At 46.4% G+C, this 21,623-nt stretch overlaps 2 protein-coding genes across 5 annotated transcripts; one reads left to right on the top strand and one right to left on the bottom strand.

The window, feature by feature from the left end:
- The first annotated feature begins 411 nt into the window (after window positions 1-411).
- Window positions 412-13,501, top strand: BECN1 (beclin 1). 2 transcript variants are annotated; one of them, XM_049636144.1, is made up of 13 exons: window positions 412-556; window positions 831-959; window positions 4,840-4,907; window positions 5,810-5,868; window positions 6,319-6,387; window positions 6,543-6,633; window positions 6,747-6,883; window positions 7,044-7,238; window positions 8,150-8,296; window positions 10,405-10,554; window positions 11,331-11,391; window positions 11,831-11,973; window positions 12,689-13,501. In XM_049636144.1, the coding sequence occupies exons 2-13, from the start codon at window positions 833-835 to the stop codon at window positions 12,855-12,857; spliced, it is 1,416 nt and encodes a 471-aa protein (XP_049492101.1). In that variant the 5' UTR covers window positions 412-556; window positions 831-832; the 3' UTR covers window positions 12,858-13,501. The 2 variants fall into 2 exon arrangements, with proteins under 2 accessions (XP_049492101.1, XP_049492102.1); XM_049636145.1 differs by lacking the exon at window positions 6,319-6,387 and having other exon boundaries at window positions 413-556.
- CNTD1 (cyclin N-terminal domain containing 1) lies at window positions 12,878-21,559 on the bottom strand. 3 transcript variants are annotated; one of them, XM_049636148.1, is made up of 7 exons: window positions 21,226-21,559; window positions 18,193-18,268; window positions 17,777-17,945; window positions 16,642-16,804; window positions 15,579-15,723; window positions 14,870-14,966; window positions 12,878-14,293 (listed from the first exon to the last, which is right to left on the bottom strand). In XM_049636148.1, exons 1-7 carry the CDS (start codon window positions 21,392-21,394, stop codon window positions 14,126-14,128), a joined length of 987 nt encoding a protein of 328 aa, XP_049492105.1. In that variant the 5' UTR covers window positions 21,395-21,559; the 3' UTR covers window positions 12,878-14,125. The 3 variants fall into 3 exon arrangements, with proteins under 3 accessions (XP_049492105.1, XP_049492104.1, XP_049492103.1); XM_049636147.1 differs by lacking the exon at window positions 18,193-18,268 and having other exon boundaries at window positions 21,226-21,312; XM_049636146.1 differs by lacking the exon at window positions 14,870-14,966 and having other exon boundaries at window positions 14,204-14,293; window positions 21,226-21,475.
- Window positions 21,560-21,623: the final 64 nt, after the last annotated feature.

Genomic DNA, 21,623 nt, shown 5'->3' with positions numbered 1-21,623 from the left:
GGCTCCGAGCCATCAGCCCAGAGCCTGATGCGGGGCTCGAACTCACGGACCGCGAGATCGTGACCTGGCTGAAGTCGGACGCTTAACCGACTGCGCCACCCAGGCGCCCCTCAGGGGTGTTTAAAAGAAAGCCGGGTTCTCCCAAGGAGAAACTTTTAAAACTGATACTGCAAGAAGAATTAAAGTGGTTCTGCTCGGAAGTGACACATCTAAAGAAAAGTCACAGAATTACAAATCGGCAGTCTCCTCATTCTCAACTCGTCCTTCACCTCCCCTCGCTACCGTTGCCCACCCGCCGACGCCTGCCGCGCTTCCCAGCTTAGCCTCTAGGGGGCGCGACGGGGCCCGTAGGCGAGTGGACCCGTTCTGACCTCTGGAGCGCCGGCAGGGCGGTCGTGGCGTCACGTCCGGTCCGGGCGGAAGTCCTCCCCTGGCCGACCGGGAAGTAGCTGAAGACTGGGCGATGGCAGTTCTGGAGGCCTCCCTCCGGGGCAGACCCGACGCCACGGTGCCCCCGCGGTAGACCGGACCACGGTGGCGGGCACCGGGTTCCAAGGTGACGGGCGTCGGGGGCTGAGCCGGGGACTTAGAAGGGAGCCTGGGAACCCTGACGGCCCCTGTTGCAGCCCCTCCCTGACTCTGGGCTGGTAAATTGCCTTTGCCAGCGCTGCCCCGGAAACGGGTCTGCCTGGTATCAGACCGTTCCTACAGGGAACGGCGCGGGCGAGGATTTGCCCCCTTGACTACACCAGCAAGGCAGGTGGTAGCCCCGGACCAGGGGCTCGAGGGCGCTGATTCTCCCTAACATCGCCTCCTCTCCACCGCCGCAGGGATGGAGGGGTCTAAAACGTCCAGCAGCACCATGCAGGTGAGCTTCGTGTGCCAGCGTTGCAGCCAGCCCCTGAAACTGGACACGAGCTTCAAGATCCTGGACCGTGTCACTATCCAGGAGCTCACAGGTCAGCGAGACCCTTGAAAAGAGGGTGGTCAAGATCGTGGAAAATGGGCAGCTTTAGAGATGTAGGTCTTAAGGTAGCTATCTTTGTAGTCGGCCATAGACTCTCGCTGTATGAACCTAGGAAAGTCATTTCATCTCTCGGGCTCCCTATTTTCTCTTTGGGAACGTGAAGAAGTTCTGACACTGTATCCTGAGAGCTTCCTATTCTAAGGAGAGGTCCTTAGTGTTCTGCTCCTGCTGTTTCAGAGTAATGTGTGTGTATAATAATAAGCACCATTTGTTGAGGGCTTACCATATACCAAGTGCAGTGCGTGCATTACTTCATCTGTGCAACAGCCCCTACGGGAGAGTACAATCATCATTTTACACATGAGGAATTGAGGCTCAGAGAGCTTAAGTGACTTATCAGTGGCCAACAGCTGGTAAATGGAGGAGCAGAGTGTTAAAGTCCCACAGTAAGATGAAGTTAGAAAAGGAACAAAAAGGCTGAATAGGTAGTTTAAATAAGCTCAAGGGTCCAGAGTCAGCCTGCTTGGATTTAAATCATAACTCAATTACTAGCTGACTGACTTTTTGCAAGTTACTCTATTTTCTAAGCCCTGGTTTCTTGGTTTATCTGTAAAATGTAAAATGACCTCAGGATAGTTGTAAGGATCAAATATGATGAACATAAGTACTTAAGAATATACTGGGCAAATAGTACTCAATAAATGTTAGCTATTATCATTACTACCAATTTCTCTTTTTTGAGTAGAATTAACTCTGATACATTTTTAGCCTTTTATTATGGAAATTTTCCATCGTATGGTCAAGAGAACAGCGTAATGAACTCCCTTGTATCCGTGACCCAGCTTCAACAATTAGCCACATTCTGCCATTCTTGTGTTCTCTGTATCTTCACTCACCTCCCATCCCCGCTCAATTATTTTGCTTTTTATTCTTTTTAAAAAATAAATTGGCATGTCTTTATTTTTTTATCTTTTTTTTTTTTAATATGAAATTTATCGTCAAATTGTTTCCATACAACACCCAGTGCTCATCCCAACGGGTGCCCTCCTCGATGCCCATCACCCACCTTCCCCTCCCTCCCACCCCCCATCAACCTTCAGTTCTCAGTTTTTAAGAGTCTGTTATGTTTTGGCTCCCTCCCTCTCTAACCTCTTTTTTTTTTCCTTCCCCTCCCCATGGTCTTCTGGTAAGTTTCTCAGGATCCACATAAGAGTGAAAACATATGGTATCTGTCTTTGTAGGACTTATTTCACTTAGCATTACACTCTTTTCACTTAGCATAATACTCTCCAGTTCCATCCATGTTGCCACAAAAGGGCATATTTCATTCTTTCTCATTGCCACGTAGTATTCCATTGTGCATATAAACCATAATTTCTTTATCCTTTCATCAGTTGATGGACATTTAAAGGCTCTTTCCATAATTTGGCTATTGTTGAAAGTGCTGCTATAAACATTGGGGTACAAGTGCCCCTGTGCATCAGCACTCCTGTATCCCTTGGGTAAATTCCTAGCAGTGCTATTGCTGGGTCATACGGTAGATCTATTTTTAATTTTTTGAGGAACCTCCACACTGTTTTCCAGAGAGGCTGCACCAGTTTGCATTCCCACCAACAGTGCAGGAGGGTTCCCGTTTCTCCACATCCTCGCCAGCATCTATAGTCTCCTGACTTGTTCCTTTTTGCCACTCTGACTGGTGTGAGGTGGTATATGAGTGTGGTTTTGATTTGTTTTTTTCCCTGATGAGGAGCGATGTTGAGCATCTTTTCATGTGAATTGGCATGTCTTTAAATGCACAAGTGTTAGCTGTGCTTTAAAACAATTTTTTTTTAATCTTTATTTTTGAGAGGTGGGGGGGGAGTGCAGAGAGAGAAAGGTACAGAGGATCTGAAGCAAGCTTTTCACAGACAGCAGAGAGCCTGATGTGGGGCTTGAACTCATGGACCATGAGATTATGACCTGAGCCGAATTTGCACACTCAACTGACTGAGCCACCCAGACACCCCTAAAAAATTTTTTTAAGGTTTATTTATTTAATCTCGACACCCCACATGGGGCTCAAACTCATAATCCTGAGATTAAGTTGCATGCTCTCCTGACCAAACCAGCCAGTTGTCTTTAGCTGTGCATTTTTGACAAAATGGGTAACTCAGTATAACTCAGATCATGGTGATGTAGAAAGTTTCCTCATGTTCCCTCACTTTCCTTCCTAGTTACTCTGGAGGAAAGGGGATGTTGACATTTGTTGTGGAAAACCTCAAAGTATATAATGAGCCCTCACATACCCATCACCTCCACAATTATCAGTGCCTATTTAATCATGTTTCATCTACAGCCCCATCTATTCCCCTCCCACCCTGGAGCAAATCCCAAACATAAAAATACTGTAAATGTTTTGGTAAATATTTTTGAAAGACAAGGTGTCTTTTTGTTTTTAATTTTTTTTAATGTTTATTTATTTTTGAGAGAGAGACAGAGTGTGAGCAGGGGAAGGGCAGAGAGAGAAGGAGACACAAAAGTCGAAGCAGGCTCCAGGCTCTGAGCTGTCAGCACAGAGCCCGATGCGGGGCTCGAACCCACGAACTATGAGATCATGACCTGAGCTGAAGTCGGCCGCTTAACCGACTGAGCCACCCAGGCGCCCCAATAAGGTGCCTTTTTTTTTTTTTTTAACGTTTATTTATTTTTGAGACAGAGAGAGATAGAGCATGAACGGGGGAGGGTCAGAGAGAGAGGGAGACACAGAATCTGAAACAGGCTCCAGGCTCTGAGCTGTCAGCACAGAGCCCGATGCGGGGCTCGAACCCACGAACTGTGAGATCGTGACCTGAGCTGAAGTCGGACGCTTAGCCGACTGAGCCACCCAGGCGCCCCAATAAGGTGTCTTTTTAAAAACACAGCCATTAGAGGCTCCTGGGTGGCTCAGTCAGTTAAGCATCGGACTTTGGCTCAGGTCATGATCTCACAGTTTGTGGGTTCAAGCCCCTCACCGGGCTCTGTGCTGACAGCTCGGAGCCTGGAGCCTGCTTTGGATTCCATGTCTCCCTCTCTCTCTGCCCCTTCCCCTCACACACACACACACACACACACACACACACACACACACTGTCTCTCTCAAAAATAAATAAACATTTAAAAAATTTCAAAACACAATCATACACATAATCAAACACAATATAATCATACACATAATAATGATACACATAATAATCATACACAATTATCAAACACATAAAAAATTTAACAGTTCCTTAATCTGATTTTAATGGGGGCAAGGGGAAGAAGAGATTTCATCTATGTGCAATTGGTACTTTAAGAAAAGGGTGGTGGGGCGCCTGGGTGGCTCAGTCAGTTAAGCTTCTGACTTTGTCTCAGATCGTGCTCTCGCAGTTTGTGCTGAGCTCAGAGCCTGGAACCTGCTTCAGATTCTGTGCTCCCTCTCTGCCCCTCCCCCACTCACACTCTGTCTGTCTCTCAAAAATAAACGTTAAGGAAAAGGTGGAAGGCAGCGCATGGGTGCCTCAGTCAGTTAAGCGTCCTACTTCAGCTCAAGTCATGATCTCACAGTTCCTGGGTTCGAGCCCCTCATCGGGTTCTTTGCTGACAGCTCAGAGCTTGGAGCCTACTTGGATTCTGTGTCTTCCTCTCTCCCCAACCCTCCCACCCCCACTTGTGCTGTGTCTCTGTTTCTCTCTCTCTCTCTCTCTCTCTAAAATAAATAATAAACATTAAAAAATTTTTTTTAATAAATTTTAAAAATTAAAAAGGTGGAGGTGGGAGTGGTGATGAGAATTTGTTTTTATCATTTCCCATATTTTCATACACAATCTGACTTTGTTAAGACTCTAACTCAATATTTTCCTTGTCCTTAGCTCCATTACTTGCCACAGCCCAGGTGAAACCAGGAGAGACCCAAGAGGAAGAGGCTAACTCAGGAGAAGTATGAAACACTGGAATGCAAACTGGGTTTCTGCAGGGTACTTGGTGCTTCTAGAGTGCCCAGACTTTTGGAAACTCTGGTTAACAAGAGACATTCTACATGATCAGGCCACTGTGGGTCGTTGGGGAGGTATAGAAGTACACCTGAGGTTACAGGATTACTGACTGAGGCATCAGTTTAAAAATGTGGGGAGGGGTTTTTTAGTTGAAGCAGAATTACAAGCCATTAGAGGTAGGAGGTGAGATGACCTATGTGTCCAGGTCATCCCAGGGCATGCCTGGTTTATGTCTATTGTCCTAGCTAATTATTAATATCTACTGCTCTCCATTCTCAAAAGTGTCTTAGTTTGGAGTAGAGTATGATTACGCTAGCCAGAAGGGATTGTCAGTATCAGAGAACATGTCATTTTTAAGCTGTGGTAACGTTAGTAATAATTTTCTTTGCTGAAGGTAGATGTCATAAGAGTTTGATGACATATCAATTATGTCAAAGTATCAAAAACATATAAATCATCTACCTTGTCGTATGCCATGGCAAACTTCATTGCAGTCTGATCTGCCTTTTTCCATTTGCCATGATTTAGGGCCTTCTCTCCCCTACCCCTGACTGGTCAGTGTTGAGAAAATGCAGATTTAACCACACAATAACTACTATCACATAGATATCACATGGTTTGCCACAAAAAATCACATGGGACTTGGGGTTTGTCTGTATGAGGGGTCCTTTCTTAGTGCACATATACCAAGGATTGGCTAGATCATACCCATTTCTTACATCTCTGTGGTTTATCAGGTCCTGTGGTTATCAATCAAAGGTAAAGCCAAATGGTTCTGAGGCTCTTTGGGAAATAGACTCCCCTTGTAAGCTGCCAGAATTCTAATGCCCTCTTATTTCCTTCCCAGGAGCCATTTATTGAAACTCGCCAGGATGGTGTCTCTCGCAGATTCATCCCCCCAGCCAGGTGCCTACTACTCCTCAGCCCCCTGTTCCTTGCCAAAGGCCAGTAGAATTTTAATGGAACCCAGAATTGAGACCTGGAGCCAGGTGATGGAAATAAATCCTCATCCAGCCTTTTGGCTCTTCCAGAAAGGGCGTATTCTCTTATACCTGGCCCGTCACCTTCAAGTATTGATTTTTTCCTGTAGCCGTTCACACAGTGGGAAGGGACAGTAGCTCTCATGACGAAGAATTGAGAAAAGTTGAGGAAGTGAATGACTAATAAGAGAGAGGGGCTCTTGAAAAGTTTTAAAATAGCAGATGTTGTTAGATGTTCAAGTTCTTAATCGTTGATGCATGTGAAGGCTGCTGGTGAGGGGTATGATATTTAAAAATGGTCTTTCCTGATTGTCCTTCCTTTTCTACTATAGACACACACACATGTCAGTTTTTGATGCCCCCTCTCCCTCCTTAGTCCATCCAGGCCAACCTTCGTGCTGAGTGCCCCTGTGGAAGACCAGCATGGCCTTCCCTTGGGAGAGAGGTACCCTTGGGAGGTCAGTCGGGCTAGGAGTGGGTATGCGCCTTGAGGCCCCTCAGCCAGTGCTTGAGAGTCTCTGCCACTGCCACTGCAGTAGGTGGAGTGGAGGAGGCCTCTCTGCTCCCTCATGTGGCCCGTGGGCGGGGGGCTGTCTGCAGGATGATGTCCACAGAAAGTGCCAACAGCTTCACTCTGATCGGGGAGGCATCTGATGGCGGCACCATGGAGAACCTCAGCCGAAGACTGAAGGCAAGTCAGCACCGTAGCAGCATCAGGCGGCGGGCCTGGCTGGTAGAGGGGGTGGCCGGGCAGGTAGCCTGGGGCAGGCCCTCCCCTGACTCTCCCACACCCCACGCTTCCAGGTCACTGGGGACCTTTTTGACATCATGTCAGGCCAGACAGATGTGGATCACCCACTGTGTGAGGAATGCACAGATACCCTTTTAGACCAGCTGGACACTCAGCTCAACGTCACTGAAAATGAGTGTCAGAACTACAAGTGAGTGCCTCTAGAGCCAGTGCCCGGAAGCGGAGATCTGGACCGTGAAGCTGTCACTGCTCGGAGACTGCTTGGCTCTTACCCAGGCGCTGTGCTCCGCTCAGGTAAACAGAATGACAGGTTCCCCGCGGTGAGTGTATTCTGCCCGTGTCTTTGGCAGACGCTGTTTAGAGATCTTAGAGCAAATGAATGAGGATGACAGTGGACAGCTACAGATGGAGCTGAAGGAGCTGGCGTTAGAGGAGGAGAGGCTGATCCAGGAGCTGGAAGACGTGGAAAAGAACCGCAAGATAGTGGCAGAAAATCTCGAGAAGGTCCAGGCTGAGGCTGAGAGACTGGATCAGGAGGAAGCTCAGTGAGTGGTCACCCTGTTCCTCTGTCTCCCTTCCCACGAGGCTCCAGGAGAAGCAGTGGCTTCTGACTGAATGTGTCTGAGCAGTTTGTCAGCTGCAGTCGCCTGTCATTTGGTAGCCTGTCTGCTCCAGATCCCGCATACTGTTTGCGGGCCCTGCTTCTCAAGGTCTGTTGGGAGGGTTATGTGTGAAGGGTCAGCATGATTAAGTGAAAAAAGCATGTTGGTTGAATAGAGAGCAGAGAAAGAAGGGTTCTAAGTTGCATTGCTGCCCTGCGGGGGGAGCTGAGCTCGTTTGGGTAAGTCAGCCACCGAAGCTGGCATCCTCCTCTAGAAAGATGGACGTGTTGGCCTACATTCGTTCTTTCCCAGCCCGGAAATGTCACTGGTGATCTTGACCTGAGAGAACCCCCTGTGTAGTGGAGGAGACACAGTATCCACATTAACTAAAGTTGGGGGAGTGATGGACAGAGAAAAAAGTTAATGTTTTCAAAGGAGTGAACAAGTTACATCGGAAATGGTGTATGCCAACTATACAGAAGGACAGTGAGTGCACAGAAGTGAAGTTTTGGAAGTTCACCTGTGGTCAGTTCCTGGAAGAAGCCACTCTTAACGCCCTGACCCCACTTCTGGAAAAAAATTAGAAATACAAGAGGCATTTGGTCCTGGTTTAGGAAGAGTCCTGTTTGCCTCTATCTTTTGCACGTGGGCAGCTGCAATTTGAGACATTTCTGTCCCTCGCAGGCAAAACAGCTAGGATCTGTATGTTCCTTTGAATGGGATCTGTGCCAAATGGAAAGGATGCTGTGACTAGGTCTAACCATAACCACTAGAATACATCGTTCTGGGGGGTGGTGAGAGAGAAATTCTAGCCCTGAACCTACAGCCTTCAATGGCCACCTTGCTGCTCACAGGTATCAGAGGGAATACAGTGAATTTAAGCGACAGCAGCTGGAGCTGGACGATGAGCTGAAGAGTGTGGAAAACCAGATGCGTTACGCCCAGATGCAGCTGGACAAGCTGAAGAAAACCAACGTCTTTAATGCAACCTTCCACATCTGGTAATGCGGGTTGGAGGGTGAGGAGTGCCCGGAAAGCACTGCACGCCTGCGCCTTAGCTGGTGACTGCCAAGCCGGGGTGCCCGCCTCCATGAAATAGGGCTGTGCGTCGTCTCCCCATCCAGGTTGCTTTCATTCCTTGTGATGGGATAGACGTCTCAGGGGGTTGGAATTCTAGAGCTTGGTGACATTCACTCTCCCAAGGAAAGGGAAAGATCTGAGCCCTCCAGCCCCATGAAAACTTTGTCATCTGCCTGGTGCTGATTTCTTAACCCCTAGGGTCATTGATGTATTTATTCGACATTTCATCCATTTAACTAGTATCTGTTGAGTATCTCACACGTGGTAGGCACTATGGTAAGCGCCAGAAGGGCAACAGCAAACAACATGCGTTCTGCCTTCTGGTTGCTTACAGCCTCGTGGAAGAGACGGATACGTGACAGACTGTCGTTATGCGGTATGATAGCTGTAACCCTCGGGTGCTCTGGGGCCACCTAAAGACACTTTGCCCAATTTGGGAAGGCCGCATGCAGAGTTTTCCCCAGGGGAGGTTGATGCTTAAGCTGAGGCACGAAGTGGAAGTTTGCAGAGGGAGGGGGCTTGTTCCTGGCAGAGGAACATCATGTGCAAAGACACGGAGGAACGTGGGAGTGGGGCATCCGAAGAACTGAAAGGAGCTTATTGTGACTGGAGATCGAGTTGAAGGGGAGAGTGACAGGATATGAAACTGGAGAGTGACCAGTTCCCCCAAGGACCTTGTAGGCCTCATTAAGGGATTTGGACTTCATCCAAAAGGCACTGGAAACCACTGAAGCATTTTAGGCAGGAAAGTGACATAATTACTTTTGCATTTGTAAATGATAGTTTCACCTGCAATGTGGGAGATGATGGGGGCGGGGCGGGGAGAGGACGCCCCCTTTGGTAAGGAGACTTGTCAGTAGGACTCTAAGCAGGAAAAGATAGAGCAGTGGCATGGAGTTTGGAAAAAAATGGACAAATTGAAGAGATTTAGGGAGTCCAATCAAGAGAGCTTGGTGGTTTTTTTTTTTTTTTTTAATTTTTTTTAACGTTTATTCGTTTTTGAGACAGAGAGAGACAGAGCATGAATGGGGGAAGGTCAGAGAGAGAGGGAGACACAGAATCTGAAACAGGCTCCAGGCTCGGAGCTGTCAGCACAGAGCCCGACGCAGGGCTCGACCTCACAGACTGCGAGATCGTGACCTGAGCCGAAGTCGGACGCCCAACCCACTGAGCCACCCAGGCGCCCCGAGAGCTTGGTGGTTTTTGAGGGGAGGGAGCAGGGAGAGAGCATTCAAGGGTGATGCCCCTGTTTCTACTTTGGCATCTGAGCACAAGGGGTAAAGATGACAGTTCATATTTGGACGTATGTTTATTTATTTACTTACCTACCTATCTGTGTTTGTATTTGTTTAACATGTTGAGTTCATTTATTTTGAGACAGAGAGTGCGAGTAGGGGAGGGGCAGAGAGAGAGAAAGAGAATCCCACACAGGCTCTGCAATGACAGTGCAGGGCTTGAACTCACAAACTGTGAGATCATGACCTGAGCCAAAATGAAGAGTTGGATGCTTAACCGACTGAGCCAACTCATGTGCCCCAGACGTGTATTTAAAGTGCCAAGTAGAGGGGCGCCTGGGTGGAGCAGTCGGTTAAGTGTCCGACTTCGGCTCAGGTCATGAACTTGCGGTTTGTGAGTTCGAGCCCCGCATATCAGGCTCTGTGCTGACAGCTTGGAGCCTGCTTCAGATTCTGTGTCTCCCTCTCTCTCTGCACCTTCCCTGCTCATGCTCTGTCTCTCTCTGTCTCTCAAAAATAAATAAATGTTAAAAAAAATAAATAAATAAAGTGCCAAGTAGAGGGGCGCCTGGCTGGTTCAGTCAGTAGAGCATATGACTCCTGATCTCACGGTTGTGAGTTCAAGTCCCACGTTGGGTGTAGAGCTTACCTAAGAAAAAATAAAGTGCCAAATAAAGCTTACCATGAATCTGAAGATGAGGGAGATCTATACCAGCGTTTAGGTGCAAACAGGAAGCCTCAAAGTTGCCGAGTGTTGAGTTCTCCCTGTATTTTCTCCTGCCCTCCTGCCTTAGGCACAGTGGACAGTTTGGCACAATCAATAACTTCCGACTGGGTCGCCTGCCCAGTGTTCCTGTGGAATGGAATGAGATCAATGCTGCGTGGGGCCAAACAGTGCTGCTACTCCATGCCCTGGCCAATAAGATGGGTCTGAAATTCCAGAGGTAAGAAGTGCACCCCTTTCTTGGGGTGTGGCATGTCTTTGGGTTTTTTTTTTTAACGTTTATTTTTATTTTTGAGAGACAGAAATAGAGCATGAGTGGGGGAGGGTCAGAGAGAGAGAGAGGGAGACACAGAATCTGAAGCAGGCTCCAGCCCCTGAGCTGTCAGCACAGAGCCTGACATGGGGCTCGAACTCATGGTCCGCGAGATCATGACCTGAGCCGAAGTCGGACGCCCAACCGACTGAGCCACCCAGACGCCCCCGGGTGTGGCATGTCTTTGATGTAATTTGTATTTCCAGCCTGGTACTCTCCTCTGCTGCGGCAAGAACCCTTGTTCACAACACACCGAGAGTTTTCTGCCTGTGGAGACTCCCGTCGGCTTCTGGTCGGCTTCTGGTAGAGACTCCCAGAAAAGTTGCTTTCCACTCATCAAGCAGTCCTTGAGCTGCATGACCGTGGCTGTGGTCCCCAACCCATCGTCTCCAGAACCTTGGGGGTTCCTCAGGCTGTTTTTAGCTTTTGTTTTGTTTTTTTTTTCAGCCTAAACCAAAACCTACATTTACCTGTGAAAGACCCCCAGACAATTATGTAATAAATGTAGTTCAGCAAACAGAATCTTTTAAACATGGGAGTCTATGGGGAGATGAGAGACAGAGGTGGAAATAGTAAAAGTAGTCCTTGGATAGGATGAAGCATGAAAATCACTGGGTTATAACATTTCAATAATCGCTTCAGGAGGAGCCCTGTATCCACCTCTGTATGCGTCTCCATTTTAGGTATCGACTTGTTCCCTACGGAAACCATTCATATCTGGAGTCTCTGACAGACAAATCTAAGGTACTCTGGGAAGCCCCATCTTCAGTGGGATGCAGAATCCTGGTACCTCCTGACAAAATGGTTTGCTTTTGATAATAGCGTTTCTTAGTTTGTTCCTTAGGTGGAGGTGTCTCATGATCCTATGTCTTGTTCAATGCCTTGTCTAGTTCAGGATTAGCTCTTTGGGGCCTACAGACAAAAAGTAGGTTTTTACAGTCTGTTGAAAAGGGCTAAGGGCAGATCAGAGGGGGATGTGTATGGTAGGCTAGGAAAGGAGTCACTGTGAGGTATTTAATACATCTCTGGTGATAAAACAGTTCCTGGGCATTGCATTTGCCCAGGATTACTGCTTCCAGTGAAATACAGACAAACAGGACTTGAGAAATGGAGAGTCTTGGGAACACCCTCTGGTAGCCTGTCTTGGTGCCACACCCTCAGCCAGTTCTCTCTTCTTGGGCAGGAGCTGCCATTATATTGTTCTGGGGGGTTGCGGTTTTTCTGGGACAACAAGTTTGACCATGCCATGGTGGCTTTCCTGGACTGTGTGCAGCAGTTCAAAGAAGAGGTTGAGAAAGGCGAGACACGTTTTTGTCTTCCTTACAGGTCAGTATTCCCTAATGCTCCATGAACCTAGAGTAGGACCAAATAGAGCATAACCAAAGGGACAGTAAGAATGGAGGCAAAACATAGTCTAAATGGTAGGAAAGCAAAATCATGACACTGATGGGCAAAGAGTGATTCAACACTATAAGCAGGACAGAATATGACCATCTGGTCACATATTCTCTTCGGTGCTCTGGGGGATTTTCTTAGCACAGAGCTCAAGCTGGCTCTCTAATTTCAGGAAGCTTTCCTCTTAAGCCCTTGGAAATACATAGGAATGCTTCCTTTGGTCAAATGTTGTAGGAGCCCAGTGATAGATGCAGACCTTAGTTCAAGAGAACAAGGCTGAGCTGCTTCTGTCACCCCAAAACAAAGCATTTCTTTTCTCCTGCCTCCCTTCTCTCCCCATGAGTTCAGGGATGCCTAGGAAAACAGTCAGGGGTACTGTAACCCTCACTTACCCTCTGCTCCAGGCTTCTCATTTGTTTGGGTGTGTGTCCTGTCCCTGTACTCTGCAATGACAATGAGGCTCTTGTGACAGCCTTCTTGATGTTTGGCTTTTAAGCAAATCCAAAATACACTACCATTCCTCGCCAAGAGTTCTTTAGTAGATAAAATGACGTGAATGGTCCCATGATCAAGTCCCTGCCCATTTGCCTGAACTGACTTAACTTGGATCTCAGTTACTAATGAGCTCTGCTGTGTGCATCTGCAGGATGGATGTGGAGAAAGGCAAGATTGAAGACACAGGAGGCAGTGGCGGCTCCTATTCCATCAAAACCCAGTTTAACTCCGAGGAACAGTGGACAAAAGCTCTCAAGTTCATGCTGACGAATCTTAAGTGGGGTCTTGCTTGGGTATCCTCACAGTTTTATAACAAATGACTTTTTTTCTTAGGGAGATGTTTGCCTTAAAGGTTTTAATTTTTTTTTTTTTTGAAAAAAAAAAAAAAAAAAAACGTTTTAAATTAAATTCGGGTACTATTAACAGCACATGTTTACAATACCAAAACAGAAAAAAATCTACAAAAGCCACTTTATTTCAGGATATCATGTGACAGATAGTTTCCAGAGCTACAATGTGTCATGTACAGATATCAGCCTTTGTCATAAGTTTGACTCTTAACCCCAAACCTTCCTTTCCCTCTCTCCCCCCAAAACAACTAATTTAAAATTGTTTTTGTTTTTGTTTTTGTTTTGTTAACTGAGTTGAATTGAGATCAATGTGTTTTCACTGGGTTTTATCTCTCTCAACTTCCTGCACTTACAATATGAAATAGAAACTTTTGTCTCCACTGAGACGACGAGATGTGTGAGATGTACAGCTGGATAACGTGAGAAAATGACACATAAGCTTTGGTCACCAGATGATGTGATCAGAAGCTTGAAATTTAACACTTGTCCTCACTTGCTTCCAGTGCTGAATGCCTACTCTGCTCTCTGTTAGAGATATGAAATGGTGTTTGATATTGTTTGAGACATTATGGAGAGATTTAATTATTTGTAATAAAAGATTTACTGCAGTCTGATTACTGCCCAGAAGTGCACTGCTGGTTTTTTTGTTGACTAAAATAGAGCACTTTGTATCCTGGGAGTATTGAGTTCAAGTGCAGGTATGTGAAAGCTCTGTTGAAACATGTTTAGAGATGGATTGGTGTTAGTTTTAAAAAAGACTAATGGAATAGACAGCTGTGGAGGAAGCCCTATTTGTGTACATGTCAATGACAGAACAGAGATGTTAAACTAACTTTAAGGGGAAATAAAGGCTGCCTCCTTGATGCTCAGTCAAGGTCACCCAAACAGTCTCGGTTTTCAAGCCCCTGGTTAACACTAATTTCCACATCCTATGTTCTCTTTCCGTGAAATGAACAGTTAAGGAAAAGCTATAAATAACTTGTTAAACAAAAACGAACCAACTTCACTAATGTTCTATCTCCTCCCAGCTCCTTGACGTTTTCAGTCTGATACAACAAAAAGGACATGCTTGTCAACTTTAACTCTTTGTCCGATGCAGAAAAGTGCACATGAAGTTGGAACACAAAACATAGTCCAAAAGATACTTGGAACTTTTGTACCCTGAGTTGAAGAGTAAACAAAAGGAGGGATAAGCGCAGTGGTGAAGGCTGTTGAATACTTGGCGGGTGGAGCCCGCCTCACGTGTTGGAGGAAGTGGCAGCCCGCAGAGCTCTGGCCTCCAGGTGGGGGGGGACAGGCTGTCGCCCCGGAGTGTTGGCGCCCACGCTGTGAGTCAGGATTGCGTAAGAGAACTCAGCGATGCTTTCCAGGGCAATGCCAGTGATGCTCTGCAAATGCTCCACAACCTTCAGAAATAGACGGATTTTTTTTATTACTAAATAATCTCCACGTGTTTTAGTGCACAGACACATCGCTCATGCTGTTCTCTCAAGCCAGATGTAAATTTTTTCATTTCAGTTTACCGAGAAGATTAAATCCAGATCCCAGTGTTTGCCAATGGCCGAATTACATTAGGATGGATACCTTTACCCTGATAGTGTTAGCCTGGAAAGTTTCTGCTAGACATCTCATTGTGCTGGAGATAAGGTCTGTGAAATATAAATGGGACACTTGGGCCTTGACATTGTCTTCTATTTGGGACGATATACTTATTGGACTTGAACTATCTGATAGTGGATGTTGTCAGAGAGGGAAATGAATGAGCTGAACACGGACCTCCATTTCCAGCTCCATAAGGGAAAAACTGGAGAGCGCTTTTCAGACCTACTCTAGCATTTCCTCTCCCAAATCCTGCTTATTCATCCTAATCCTGGGTCTTGACTTATCATTTAGAAGTTGTCTTTTCTTTTCCTTTAACTGATGGGAGAATGCTTTCTATTAAGTGAATTCTGACCGTGCTGGTCCTGCTCAGTGGTGCGTACCTGGCTCCAGCACTCATGGTTTTGGATGAAAGCACTTGCCGCAATGATTCCTACTCCCAACAGCATGAAGTCTTCCTTCACTGAAACAAACTTTTCCCTGAGTGATTAAAACCATATTAATTTTGGAGCTAGAATGAAATTTGGTCTTCCAAACCCGAGGGTCATGGAACTTCAACTAAGAGTTGTTTATGTTGATCATCTTGGACTTTTTGAGATATGGAAGGAAATGGCCAAATAATAGCTAATTGACCCCCTCCCCAGCCCAACTGGGATTAAAACCTGAGCCTTCTGACTCGTTTATGGGCCTTTTGTTGTCCCATCGGTCTTCCTAACAAATGTAACTGCGAGTCTTTTTACCAGTCTGACTTTACAGTAATCAAACACTTTTGTCCAAGTTGCAGCCCTGTGACTATAAGGGCCGTCCAGTAATCTCAAATTTAAGCAGCCATAAAGGAAGAACTAAGAAAGAAAGTATGTTAATTACCTGAAGTCATTTAAATTTAAAACGAAATACTTCAGAGTTTTGCTGATTGGGCTTAGTCATCTGCATCCAAGCAATACTGGAAGTTAATTAAAAACAGGTAACCTGTGCAGGTTATCTGTGGCCTGGATGCCTTACTGGGGAAATTCCATTCCCATGGTATGTTCTCGAGGTATGTTCCTAACTCGCTATTTCTGGAAGAGGCCTACCCTAAAGGAGTTGCCTTACCCTTGCAGCTGACTGGGTATGGAGTTTTCAATTGAAGCCCTGAGCAGGCTCTCATATACGGGTTCGTGCAGGAGATAGACAAGGTCGAGCAGAGTCAGGCAGGTTGCATGCAGCTGTGTGGCTGGAACCAAACAGCCATTGTATCCTAGATGGAGTGTGGGCATGGTAAAGAACATTAAGTGCATCTTCTCTGACCGTAATCACCATTGTCATGTGACATAAAGCTCTTGAGCTAATGATAATGAGTTCTGTAGGAGATCTCTTTAGTTGGGAGGTCAATTTTATTTTATTTTTATTTTTTTGGAGGTCAATTTTAAAATGTTTATTTTGAGAGAGAGTGTGTGCGTTCGAGCAGGGGAGGGGCAGAGAGAGAGAATCCCAAGAAGGCACCGTGCTGCCAGTGTAGAGCCCGACATGGGGCTTGATCTCACAAACCATGAGATCATGACCTGAGCCTAAACCAAGGTGCCCCAGGAGGTCAATTTTAAAGGATAAAGGGAGGGGTGCCTGGTGACTCAGTCCATCAAGCATCCAACTTTGGTTCAGGTCATGATCTTGCAGTTCACGCATTTGAGCCCCATGTCAGGCTCTATGCTGACAGCTCAGAGCCTGGAGCCTGCTTCAGATTCTGTGTCTCCCTCTCTCTCTGCCCCTCCCCCCCCACACTCTCTCTCTTTCTCTCTCTCAAAAATAAACGTTAAAGAAAAAAAGGATAAAGGGAGAGGTAGAGAACTCTCCATCTACAGTATATATACAGATAAGAGTATATTTGTTTGTTCCCATCTTATCTCATACCTCTCTAGAAAATCACCTCTTTGATCCTACAGCAAGAGTGCCTAGTGAGTCCAAATAGAAGCCAGGTGCTGAGACCTGAGTTTCCTTCCCTGACAAGTACCAGAGGGGACACTTGACTGTGTCCCCAGTCTTCCTGCTCCCCCCCGCCAGACTTCCTGCTGTTTCTCATTGGCAGGTTCTTTCCACGGCTTCCAAACCTCTGGGCACATTCTTGTTGCCTTCTATGGATGACTCCAACCCATATTCTCTGACACACGTAATAAAGTACCTAAAACCTCCAGAAGCATCTCTACATATGCCAGGGGAGTAGGCAGATTGATTTGGAAGTTCAGGGACTTCAAAACATCAAGCTCTGACTCCAGCAGTTCCTCCTTAGTGTGCACATACCCCAGAGACTGGAGGAAATTCAGGACTGTAACGTTGCTGATAATCTGAGCAAAGAAAAACAAAACAGTGAGAGGGAGAGAAGGGTGTCAGAATAAAGGTCATACATCTTGGCACAGTATACAAAGCTTTTCACAATCCAGCCCATGCCTTCATCGCGTCTTCTCTCTTAGTAATTGCCCCTTACGCCCCCACGCCGTCATATAGGATTACTTGCAGTTTCTGAGCCCGTCCAGCTCTCCAGGCCTGTATGCGTGCTGTTTCCTAGGTCTGGATCTCCCTTTCCTCCCCCTCCTCTCCCCCCGCTTTCCTTAACTCCTCTCCATCTTTTTTAAGGACCTTCCCATCTCCTGCCCATACCCCCTTCAAAAAGTCATGGTCTCTAAATATACTTCCTTGACTCTCCAAGGCTGTGGGTGTACATTCATAGCCATCTGTATTTACACTAATCAGAGCACTCTCCCACATTATTTGCCTGCATGTCTTTTCTCATTGGATAATAAATTCCTTGAGATCGCAGGCAATATGTTTAATGTTGTACCCATGGCACCTAGTGCAGCATCTGACCATAGAAGACAGTGAACATTTGTTGAGTGAATGGTATTTTACTATACAGGCATTGGGTAGGGGTATGGAAACATTTTATCCCCTATAAATGTGACCATTTGTCTTTAATACTGATAGGTCTGTTGGTAATTCAGGCACCTTATCTAAACTGTCCTTGAGTCCAAGGGGAGGAAAGGTGACCTGTATGAATGGTGGCATCTGTCCAGCAATTATACTTTGGGAACAGAACTTCAGGCTATTTAATAACTGCCTCTGTGTGACTGTGTGTGTGTGTGTGTGTGTGTGTGTGCGCGCGCGCATGTGTAGGAGGTATGCCTAGGAAGCATAATCACACTCTGGAATTTCCACAGGAGTAGTAACACCTAGCTTAGGAGCAGGTTTCTCACAGTCACCTTTGGACGAGCTGGTTTCTCCTAACATTCAGGTGTCCATGAGAGACCCCAGTTCCTTACTTTGTAGTGGAAGGAAAGTTTGCTCGCCAGTTGAACACATGACACAAGACGCAGGATAAACTTGTTGAAAAGCTGTTCTTTCAGAGCTTTCCAATTCTGAGGCTCTGTCTTCTCTCTCAGCTGGGTCGTGGCTTGCCTACAGATATTCTCTGCCTGCTTAACCATAAACCTGTAAGGAAGGGCAGAGGAGAGTAAACCATCCGCACTCACTCAAACTAAAGGGAGTTTGTGCTATCGAACTATGCTATGTCTCCTCCTCTCCGATATCAGTCCCTTGGTGAGACATGTGCATTTGTAAGTAACAGAGGGTGTAAAACCAGGTCTCATGGTAAGGGACAACTGTACTTTTTTAAGACTTGGAGACATTAGCTATTCTGAGAGGTACCACTCACAAAGACCTATGCTCAGGGCTTTACCTTTCTAGGATTTCTACAGCCTGGTAGCTCACGGATTTCTCCAGACACCATTGTTCAGACAGGAGAAAAACAAACTCTGCCAAAACAGGAAAGAAGAGCCTAATTCACAAGGTGCAACCAAAACCACTCTGTGAACTCCTGGCATTGTGTAAAAGCCACGAGGGGGCCGAGGGAAGAGGGTCAGGGGCTGAGAAGGCGGAGACTGGAACAACACAAGCTGAGCTTAGTTCCCTTTCCTGCCAACAGGCAGATCCAAGCTGACAGAGCCCCCTTGGTGACCCTTGAGCCTTCCTGTGGGTCTCAGCTGATAAAAGGCTTGGCCAGCTACACACAAACATACCAGCTGGTCCAGTTGGCCTCTACACCATGCTGGGAACCTCCAGCTTCAAGAGAGATTCTTGGATGGATAAAAACCCTAACCCCTATATTCTGTTTTCAGTGGAATGTTGACAGGAACAGAAAAGTCCCTCCTGGAGCTTCAATACTCTTCGTAACAGTGTTTGTTTAGTAACCACCCTCTGGAGAACTCCCATTGCTTTACAAACAGGATTCACCTTACAGCTGGACACCATCTCTCCACCACCAGTTTGTTGGGTAAATCTGCAGTGGCTGAGCCTGTCCGCAGGAGCAAGTTTGTTACTGGGGAGTGGCTTGTTTTGAAGAAATATCCCCTACGTCAGGGACCACAGCCCACTTTGTGAGGGGGGCAAGGGCATTGGGAAGATGGGAAGGGCAAGATACCTTGGCAAAATCTTAGGCCGCCTCTGTTTCTCTTTGAAAGAACAGCCCCAGATAGAATTCTATTTAGTTTGCATTATCATTAGAGGGTGGAAACAAGGGTAAATGTTAGTTCTCAACAAAGAAAGCTCCACAGAACTTGGGACTTTTAGCGCTGGTTAGCAAAGAATTATGCATAGTCAAATGACCATGTGTCTTCAGAGAAAATTTGCCTTTCTTAGGCACATAAAAGTTAAGCTGGCGCAAGACAGTTGAACAGTCTGCTCAACACATGTTACACATATGTACAAAACCTGCTGTTATAGAAACTAAAGCCCTGCTAGCAGTGCCCAATGCAGAAGATAATTAGTTTAAGCAATTAAGCAAAATACCCTAGCACACGTAACTGTGTGTTATTAGTCCTTTTGTTTGCTGGAGGTTAGGCCTTACTTCTTCGGTGTGTGTGTGTGTGTGTGTGTGTGTGTGTGTGTGTAGTTCTTTGGGTTTGGTTTGGGACTGAATTATCTGGGCAGTTGTTTCTATTTTCTAGTTTAATTTGCCAAGCAAACTGAGCTAGGGTTAGATGCAATAGATGATGGTTACGCTTTCCCTTCCTGCTGGCTCTCCCTCCAGCACTTAAAAACATACATCATTTACCTAAAAGACCCTCCCCTTCTATCTTCTTAAGCTAGTTTTGCATCACTGTTAACTTTCTCGAGAGCCTTTGCTTAAACCTGCTGCTTCCACTTCCTCGTAAATTCCCTGACGTTCTGTGGTTTGGCTTCTGCTTTTATCAACTTGCCGAAATGATGGTCTCAAAGGCCAGAAAACAGGTTCAAACTGTTAAACATCATCACCTTTTTGCAACTTTCAATCCCGTCGTTCATATCCCTGAGGCAGCTGAAATTGCTGACCATCATCCTTCTTGAAACTCTCCTCTTGGCTTCCAGAGGTGCCTTGGTTCTGTTCCTATCTCCCTATTTGTAAGAATTTCCTTCATGACTCTTCTCCCTACTCCAGTTGCCTGAACACAAAATGTTTCCCAAGGGAGGAAATGTCTTTGACTTGCTTCTCTTTTCTCCTTCTCAGACTCATTCTCTACCAGTTTCAACAGTATCACTATGGAGATAACTCCAAAACCATTATCTCTAATTCTGACCTCTCTTCTGACTTTTTTTTAAAAACATCTTACTAGAAACCTTCCTTTAGAGGTTCTACAAGCCCCTGAAACTCAGTGGATCTGAAACCAAAGCTGTTCTCTTTCACAAACAAAAGTCATGCCCTGTTTTATTATTTTTTACTAGATGTATGTATTTCTCTTAATGGCACCACTATATTCCCATTGTCTTAGACTCAACCCTTTGGCATGGTCTTCTTTGCCTTCTCCACCTCTTAAATTCACCCACAGCAGAACCCAAGATTTTGTCTCTGAAATGTTTTTAATCCATCCTCCCCTGTCATTCCCTCTGCCCTATTGCCTAAACTAGTGACAGAAGATTCCTACTGGTCTACCTCTCTCCTATCCCTCCCTACTCCACTCCATTCTATACATCGCAGCCAAAATAATTTTTTCTAGGGGGAAGGTTACAGTCATATCACTCCCCTATTTGAAAACCTTCAATGCCTTCTTGTTTTCCTACTAAGCCAAGTATAAACAGTCCCCCACCCCGGCCCTTGGCGTTCAAAGTCCCATATGGAATGTCTCCAAACTACTTTTCTGGTCTTAATTTCAACTCCTCTTCCACATGCTCTGGACAACCTGGACTTAACCACTGTACCCACACTCACCCGAAGCTTCCCTGTTTCCATGGCTTTACTCAGGTTAGCCCCTTCTGGTAGAAATGCTGCCCCCCTCCTCCACCTTCATCAACCAAAACCTCATCCTGCTTTGTGGTCTACCATGCCTGGAGAACACTCTTAAATCTTCCTAACCTCACCTCACACTATCGCTCCTTTCCATCCCCAGAAAGCTTCTTTTATCTGCTATGTCACTTAACTAACAGTACCTGTACCTGGTCATTTACAGATTTGTTCTAATATCCTCTAAAGATTAGGCATGGTTTGAAAGCAGGGGCTGAATCTCTATTTTGTCCTTCTGTCCCAAGCGGTGTGGGGAAGCACTCTACATGGGTTGAAATCAAGGGTAGGGTGCTGGTGTTATCTTGTTCATCACTGTATCCCCCGTACCTCGCATATAGTGGTTACTAACAACACTTATTTGAATGAAGAAGGCAAACAGAATCTCCAGGCTGGGGTGCCTCCCAGACAGGTGCCCCAGTCTCCCACAAAACCATCTCCCGGGCCCTGGGTCCACACCCACGATCCGGGTCTCCCTGAAGCTGCCCATCCGGCCGGCAGCCCCCTGCACGGCTCGCTCATTCTGCTGCGCCAGGTGAAGCAGAGCGTCTTCGATCGTCTCTGTGGCAACAGCTCCAAATTGAAAGTCACTGAGGGAGGCCAATCTTGACCTCACAGGTTCCTGCATTTTCAGAAGCCTTTGGGGGCACCCGGACGGCTCACGGGATCCATAAACCGACCCCCTTAGCTTCACCCCAGAGTCCTCCGCCACACTCTGTCTGGGACTCCTCGTCCCCTTCTGTGTGCTTGTCTTCACCTCGAGTCTGAGGAAAACCCAGTTTCCCCCACTGCCTCGAGCCTTCTACAGCCCTTTCTCGCCCTAACGGCCACGGACCCCTCAGCCAATCAGAGAGCTC

Source organism: Panthera uncia, chromosome E1 (assembly GCF_023721935.1).
Source record: "Panthera uncia isolate 11264 chromosome E1, Puncia_PCG_1.0, whole genome shotgun sequence".
NCBI classification, from domain to species: domain Eukaryota; kingdom Metazoa; phylum Chordata; class Mammalia; order Carnivora; family Felidae; genus Panthera; species Panthera uncia.
Note: the sequence above shows the minus strand (reverse complement) of the source record. Positions and strands in the feature narration are given on the sequence as shown.

Excerpts from the sequence above, each read along its gene's own strand:
- BECN1 (XM_049636144.1), top strand. The coding sequence starts at position 833 with ATGGAGGGGTCTAAAACGTCCAGCAGCACCATGCAGGTGAGCTTCGTG. Across the intron at positions 11,392-11,830 it reads CTCTGACAGACAAATCTAAG|GAGCTGCCATTATATTGTTC; the intron begins GTACTCTGGGAA and ends CTTCTTGGGCAG. Across the intron at positions 11,974-12,688 it reads CGTTTTTGTCTTCCTTACAG|GATGGATGTGGAGAAAGGCA; the intron begins GTCAGTATTCCC and ends GTGCATCTGCAG.
- CNTD1 (XM_049636148.1), bottom strand. The coding sequence starts at position 21,394 with ATGCAGGAACCTGTGAGGTCAAGATTGGCCTCCCTCAGTGACTTTCAA. Across the intron at positions 18,269-21,225 it reads CAGGGAGACCCGGATCGTGG|AGTTTGTTTTTCTCCTGTCT; the intron begins GTGTGGACCCAG and ends CTGTTTTGGCAG. Across the intron at positions 16,805-17,776 it reads AACTTTCCTTCCACTACAAA|ATTATCAGCAACGTTACAGT; the intron begins GTAAGGAACTGG and ends TTCTTTGCTCAG.